We start from the raw sequence: 8,089 nt of genomic DNA, 5'->3' as shown, positions 1-8,089 counted from the left end.
CACCAATGAAAAGAATCCTAAACATAACCCAAATCTTATCTAAAATATAATGAGATTGCTGGGTTATGACTGTTTTTTTAATACCATACCATTGTATATGAACCCTTGTATTTATTTTTCCCATTTTAATTCAGCAGTCTCGGGAGAAAGAGCTAGGTGCCATGCAGTATACTCTCCTACACAGCAGACTGTTGCTGAGAACCAGAAACACAGGGTCTAATTCAGACCTATGGTAATAAATCACCAACGAAGACACTGAAAGCAATCCATCAATCTGTTTTATAAATGTTTATTTTATAAAGGTGACAAAACACTTTCCCTCAAACCAGATGTAGGATATTTGAGATCAATCTTCTGTAATTGCAATTCAAACACAAGTCAGAAAAGGAAAATAAATTTTAGTGCTTGCATATTTACTCATTCCTCTCTTCCCATTCCCACAACAAACACTATATACAGATAGACAACAGCTCAGAACCATACAGAGAAAAACAACAGTGCCCTCTTTGGCTCTATCTTGAGCAGGACACCGTATGGACCACATTTCCAGCCATTCTCAAGACAACTGTCAAGGGAACAAACAGTTTTTGCTTTGTACATTTGGCTTTAGTGGTTAGTAACCTTCAAATTGCATCACATTAATAATTTAAATAGATAAATATTTTAATCACAAAGAATCAATCAACTATGCTTGTATAACAATTAATAACATAATTAAAAGGTGTAGGTCTGATAAATATATATTTTAGTCCTAAATAGCCTGGGAACTCCTGCAGACATATTGTGTTAGGCAACTATTCAGACTAACACTTGACTTTAGCAGTTATCAGCATTGGCAGCAAAAAAAGGCCAGCCATAGATTAAAAAACTTAAAACGACAGAATTAACATTTGATCTTAACATTTCACTTTGTATGTATCACCACCCTATCAGTATTGCAGCATTCCAGGACTGATCTAAATACTGGATCAGACTATCACCAGTTACCATCAGAAAGAAATCAGTAAACTCCACATTTAAACTTTTCCATCACCAAAAATAGAACAAGCATTTTGCTAAAGCAGTATGTAGGTGATTGACCAGTTAACGTAATATACAAATATGTTTTGCCCTTGAAATTCACAACCATCCCAAAATCATTCAGAATGCAAACGATACTACTAACACATAATTACCCAAAGATTAATATACCTGCTATTCTTTACCTATTTTTTTTCTTCATATAGTATGAAGTAAATCTAGTTAAAATTGTAGAAGTGCAGTGAAATAGATTAGAAACCATAAAAATCAAAATGTATATGAGAACTCAGTAAAATGTATTCAGATAATTCCCTGGTGGCTCAGAAAGCACAGTGTGCTTGCTATAGTGTCAAGTGATTCAGGCTGCATAGGTCCCAGTTTTGAATTCCTGACGGGTGCCGAGTTGAATTCCTGAAGAGTGCTGTGTTTTGTGTGTGTGTGTGTGCGCACGCATGCGCGCATGCACACACACACATGCACAGTTGCTATTATCAAGTAAAGACAGAACTGAGTTAAGCTGGGATAGTCAGTGTGGATGTGGAACATACTGAGCTAACGCTCATTATTAAACTAGATATTCACTTTAGGAAAATACTGGAAGACTGATGGAATTCATGTGACTGGAGTCTGGCAAGCTACAATTTTCAGAGAAAGATGGGAATTTGCTGGCAGGAAGGGGAGTGTTATTTCAGAATGTTTACTGACATTACCACACAATCAGTGACCCTGGAAAGTTTATTGATTGGTTGAAAGCTAACACAGATTTTTAAAAAGTGATGAGATCAATTCTAGGAGACCACTCATTGCCACAAAATGTAAAACATGGTGAAATAGATTCAGATATCACCAGTGCTTCGAAGAAACAAAGATCACACTGCACGGTTAAAAAGACAGTGAACTGTTGTTAATATTTGTGTTACATCCATGAGATTTATTTCCTGTATGGCTTTAATAATGGCTTAAGCTCTCTTTCTCATTTGGAAGCACCATATAATTAAGGCTTCTAGGAATCGAGGTGATTTCAGAGTCCTGAGCTCAGATCAGTGCAATTGTTGCAAGCTCATGCTTTCCAGGTCACCTAAACCCTCGCATAGTCACTTCTTTTACGTTTCAGTTTGCACCATGGTTTAGAGAAATTCACTACACACATAAGCACAACATGCATAACCCAACTATTACACACAACAATTGTCCGTTGTTATGTATAACCCAATACTTCTAAGCTACACTACGTGTACAATTAAAATATCATACCACTGGAAAGAAAGCTTTTCCCTTTTTGTACCACAGTATTAGGTCAGAAATAGTTTAAAATTCTGAAACAAGTCAAAAGAAAAACAAAAATCATGACATAATGCAGATGGCTGAGAAAAAGCAGTTGTCAAAGAGAAAATACAAGATAACGTTTTTGTTTTTATTCTGTAATGTTTCTTTTTTTTAAACTTCAAACCCTTTTCCAGACCAGAAATATATGAAACAACAACTCAATAACTTGCCACCACCAACCCCTGATATCCCTTAGAGCTCTGTGGCCCATGAGGCAGCAATCATTTACAAGTTCAGTAGTGATAGAACCAAAATATCATATAATGCAGCATGTAGCATTGTCTCTTCACAAAACATTAAATACGTATATCAGAAGTTGGATATTTAGATTTTGAAAAAAAAGGAATAAATGCATGTTAACATACAACACATAAGAGAACTCTTTGGTGTAACACAAAGATGATGACCAGTGATTTGAGTAGCTTTTCAAGTATAATATGAGATATTGATCATCACAACTTACAGTTTAATTTAAGCTCAAGTTTGCTTTAAACACACCTGAGGGAGAGGCTACAATGGAGACCTTGAATACATCATAATGAAACAATGTAATGCCCCCCTCAGTATTTAGAGATTTTACAATAACATGGAGAATTTCTTCTCAACATTAATAAATGATGCTGTAGGTCTTCATTTTTTTCAGTTTCTGAAATATTTGGTGGCACATCAGTGAGATTTACTGTTGTTTTATTAAAAAATTCAAGGTAGAAATGCTTATGGAAATGATTTTCTCTTACTAAAAGCACTTGACATTCCAAGTGTAAAATTTATAAATTACCAAGTCTCCCATTTTGCAAGAGAAAAATAAAATATTGTGGTTATAAATGTTATACCCATTAAAAGGGCTCACTCTTAGGGGTTAATGTGTGGAATTAGTGGGTGAAGAGCTGGCCTTAGCTCATCCTTTCTCTGAAAGATAATGCAGTCAAAAATTACAATCTGTAGCACAAATTTTTCTTGTATCTTGTATCTTGCTACTGCACACTCCACAGGTACAAGGGCTGATCAATCATTGTCGGACAGATGTCCATCCAAAAACCATGCATCTCCACACATACAGTGAAACTATTTGATCACACAGTGTCTAATCTGTAAGCAGTGTTAGAAAGGTCAGTTTGGGTTCAACGCCCTTCATGGCTGGATTTGAATGCAGTGTTTCAATTGGAAACCTTACACAACTTATCATAGACCATCGCTTGCCACAAAATGGATATACTTTGCAAGGATTATCTTATTGCCAAGTCACAATGCCAATTGCAAACGTATGATCTTCTTGCAAAGACATGGCTTTCTTTTTGATTGCTAAAGACACTGGTATAAGACTTCTTATGTAACCCTAAGGCAATCAAAAATTTAGGGCCCAGCACATACAAGGTATAGATTGAATAACTATTAACCCAATTTTAGCCATCAGTGCAAGACTGTGAGCATGGATCAGCAATTTTGACTTACGAATCAGGTCAAGAGAGGAGAGGATAGGAAAAGAAAGCAAAGGGAAAGACCTGTAGGCACGGAAAACCCAAGATTACTTCTACCTATCTCTTTGCAGCTGAGGCATATCAACTCACAGCTTTCTGCCATACCTGTTACATAAAGTATTGGTTGACCAGATCAGCCAATCAGCTCTCCTATATTTAGGAATCATAAATGAAACTGGATGTTTGCTCGTTAGAGGGCTAAAAAAACGAGCAACTTGGGCTAACCAGTGGGGAGGGGAGGGGGTGTGAGATGAGCTCAGAGCCATGTTTGGTAACATATCTTTTGAAAGTAGTAACAATCCTCTAATCGCAATCATGAACTCCTTTTATAACAGGGGTTCCCAACCTTGTTTTTTAATGCAATGGAACCTTATCCGTGGACCCCAGGTTGGGAACCCCTGTTCTACAGATTGTCACTTAGCAAATGATTAATTTTCAGATTGTGTGCAGTGCTAAGTGTTACAGAGCTCATAGCCAAGCATCTGGATACCCTCTTAATTGAAAACAACTTTGCAGGAGGATGGCACAACCAAAAGGATTGTTTTCTATAGATAATAATCCACATCCCAATGACACAGAATTTACAATATTCCATCAGTTAAGTTTTAGCACAGCAGAATTGCTTTTAACGTAGAACTTTTGCACATCACAACAAACCTGCCTAGAGTACCAACCCTTGAGAATTTGATACACTTTCATTAACACTGAATTTGACACAATTCATGGCTAATGACCACAATCTGTTAGGAATAGAGGGGCCACTTCAAATCAAAGGGGCATCTATGACATAAGCAATACAGGTTTGATAAACTTCTGATGTTTCTAAATTAATCATAAATTCAGTGTCATCAACACAGCTGTGGTCATAATGGCAATCATCTTTTCATGGCTTATGCCTCCACATGCCTGCATCAAGAGCCACAGAAGGTGACACTAAATGGAATGGTAAACCAGTTAAATTACGAAGAAGGAAAGCAGCCAAACCAAGTTAGGCATACACCTTTCACTAAAACAGTGAAATAAATCCGAAAATGCAGCAAGTATACATTTAAGTTTTTAAATGTCAAATAATCGATTCAAATGGGTTTATTAGTCCCAGTCCATGTCGATAAATTACCACAGCCCATTCAGCGTTCTCTATAACATAGTAAAATTCAGAATGTACTCCAGCAGCTTTTGTCGATTGATGAGAGGTAGAAAAGCGCTGCTCAGTTCTAAAGTTGTGCTCCCTTTCTTCTGTGCTTTAAAAACCTGCAGAAGGAAAATTGCTACAATTTAAATAATTGTGATTTTTACACCAGCTTACAACTTGCAGTAATTATAGTACAATTCTCTTCTTGCAATTACATACTGACAAATATTTCAGTACTGTGCTTATAAAAAAAATTGGAACTCAGTAGGCCACACAGACCTTTGAGACTGATCCATCATTCAATGAGAACCTCAGTAAGATTTACTAGTCCAGTAGCTATTTTCAAGACTAATTTTCATAGAACTACAATTTGACAAGGTAGTTGTGAGGAGGACTGCACAGACAGTAGTGATAAAATTATTTTGCTAACTCCTAAGTAATGAATGTTAATGATTTGTCTAGCAGGCCAGTGGGAAGAACCCCAAGATTAATGTAACTAATATCAACTTTTTGATGGAGCACACCATTCCTGAAAGCTAATGGGTCATACTGTAATAGCAAAGCATAGTGGCTCAACGCAAATGGAAGACACCAAAGTAAATATTACTTACCCCAAGGTCCTTCAGAGTTTTCACTGCACTTTTTGCAAGACAGAAAGTTGCACTCTCCCCTAAGGAACAAAATAAATTATAGAAGATCTATGATGATATTGCAAATGTTAAATTTGAAGACTGAGGCCCTTTTTAGTTGGGTTGACCATCGATATTGCATCCTAGCTATCTATGTGATACAAAAGCCAGGGCAGTATGATATGGAGAGCAAGCTGTTGCCCATCCAGAAGGCCCCCCCTCTCCACGCAGCTGATGAATCCAAAGGAACGACAGGGACCAGTAGTTTGGCATCAGTGGCAACACAGATGTTGTCAGTCAGCGTTGAACTCGACGTAGGACTGCCTTAAGGACTCCAGTTCGGATATTGCCTTTGGGGTTTACTGACGAAGCCTTCCCCATGAGCAGGCCAAGCCACAAGACAGTGGAGGCATAAGTTTTCCTTCTCCTAGATGAGCTGCCAACCACAGCTGATGAGCCCCATCTGTCTGAAATGACCCGTTTTAAGGCATCAGTAACTCAGCTTTGCCCCTTCTCCTGTCAGTAGAAACTGTTCTGCTGGGCTTAGTAGCTAAACCACATGTGAAGGCCAAGAAATGGATTTGGTTGTCAGAGGCTGTTTGAGACACATGCTACTGGAAGCAATAGGTAGTGGGAGCCAATTCCCACTATCACCCATAGCTGACAATCTTAAGGGACCTAAATTTGAAAATACATTAATTTATAACTACTAGAATGAGACATCACATGCTATTTTGGTAAGATCACAAATCTAAACACTGCTAAAAAAAAGTCTGAAGATGAACAGTTTAATTACAAATAGGTGAATGAAATTTGAAATGAGAACAGCTTTAGAACACGAGTGTGAATGTGCATGCAAGGGGATAGGAGGAAGATATGAAATAGTCACTTTTTCATAATACTTTTGATATTTCTAATATTTGAGGTGGGCCAAATGCTTTCAAACCCTTTAATATTTCCAAGTAGACTGCCCATTACTGAAGTAATTTGTACTATGGAATGCCAAGTGTGTTACTTCACTATCATACCTTGACAGGAATTTTATTTTGATGGGCAATCAAAAATCATGGAAAGAAAGATCTGAAACCCAGGGCCTGACTAGTTGTTCCCTACAGGAGGCAAGGACAGAAACTGTTGGGGCCCTAGCAGAGATATTTAAAACATCCTTAGTGCCAGGGGATAGCCAATGTTGTTCTGTTATTTAAAAAAGCCTCTAAACAGAAATCAGGAAATTATAGGCTGGTGAGTCTGACATCAGTTGTGGGAGTTTTTGGAAGGTATTCTAAGGGACCGAAATATACAATGCCTGTAAAGAATATTCACCCCCTCTTGGAAGTTTTCATGTTTAATGTTTTACTACATTGAATCACATTGGACTTAATTTAGAGCAAAAGACATAGGAGCAGAATTAGTTCATTCAGTCTATTGGGTCTGCTCCGCCATTTCATCAAGGCTGATCCCGTATCCCATTCAACCCCATACACCTGCTCTCTCACCATATCCCTTGATGTCCCATCCAATCAGGAATCCATCAACCTCTGCTTTAAATATATTCATGGATTTAGCCTCAACCATAGTCTGTGGCAGAGCATTCCACAGATTCACCACTCTGTGGCTAAAAAAATTCCTCCTTACTTCTGTTCTAAAAGATCACACCTTAATTTTGAGGCTATGCCCTTTAGTTCTGGATACCCTCACCAAAAGAAACATCATGTCCATATCCACCCTATCTAGTCCTTTCAACATTCAGTAGGTTTCAGTGAAATCCCCAGGCATTATTTTAAATTCCAGTGAGTACAGGCCCAAACCTGCCAAATGCACCTCATATGTTAATCCCTACATTCCCGGAATAATTCTTGTGAACCTCCTCTGGACTCTCTCCATTGATCTTGTCTTTTCTGAGATATGGGGCCCAAAACTGTTGACAATGCTCCAAGTGCAGCCTGACTAGTGTTTAATAAAGCTTCAACAGTTTGGCTTTCTTCCCCCCACTCTGATCAGCAGAAAGACTCTTTTGTGTCAAAGTGAAAACAGATCTCTACAAAGTGATCTAAATTAATTAATAATATAAAATACAAAATAATTGATTGTATAAGTATTCACCCCCTTCAAGTCAGTATTTAGTAGATTTAGTAGTTAATAAATTTTACGTCACATGCCAGTGATAATAAACCTGATTCTCATTCTGAGATGCACCTTTGGGAGCAATTACAGCTTGTGTGGATAGGTCTCTCAGACCTATCTGGACACTACAATTTTTCCCCATTCTTCTTTACAAAACGGCACAAGCTCTGTCAGATTGCATGCAGATCATGAGAGAACAGTCCTTTTCAAGTCCAGCCACAAATTCTCAATTGGATTGAGGTCTGGACTCTGACTTGGCCACTCTAGGACATTAACTTTGTTGTTTTTAAGCCGTTCTGGTGTAGCTTTGGCTTTATGCTTGGGGTTATCAACTTGGGAGAAAATTTGCTTTCCAAAAAGACACAGTTCTCTTGCAGACT

The 8,089-nt window shown here is 37.8% G+C and overlaps 1 protein-coding gene across 8 annotated transcripts in view; it reads right to left on the bottom strand.

The window, feature by feature from the left end:
* Nucleotides 1-279: 279 nt before the first annotated feature.
* Nucleotides 280-8,089, bottom strand: part of gpam (glycerol-3-phosphate acyltransferase, mitochondrial) — a 179,737-nt gene continuing 171,927 nt past the window's right edge. For 5 of the 8 annotated variants that reach the window (XM_072239647.1, XM_072239653.1, XM_072239649.1 and 2 more), the window contains 2 exons: nt 5,568-5,626; nt 280-5,075 (listed from right to left, as the gene is read on the bottom strand). In XM_072239647.1, coding sequence (XP_072095748.1) covers nt 4,962-5,075; nt 5,568-5,626 — 173 coding nt within the window. In that variant the 3' untranslated portion in view covers nt 280-4,961. Of the gene's footprint in view, nt 5,076-5,567; nt 6,264-8,089 lie in introns of those variants that run through there. The other 3 variants (XM_072239655.1, XM_072239651.1, XM_072239652.1) reach the window with 3 other exon arrangements.

The sequence above is a fragment of the Mobula birostris genome, chromosome 21 (assembly GCF_030028105.1).
Source record: "Mobula birostris isolate sMobBir1 chromosome 21, sMobBir1.hap1, whole genome shotgun sequence".
Taxonomy (NCBI): domain Eukaryota; kingdom Metazoa; phylum Chordata; class Chondrichthyes; order Myliobatiformes; family Myliobatidae; genus Mobula; species Mobula birostris.
Note: the sequence above shows the minus strand (reverse complement) of the source record. Positions and strands in the feature narration are given on the sequence as shown.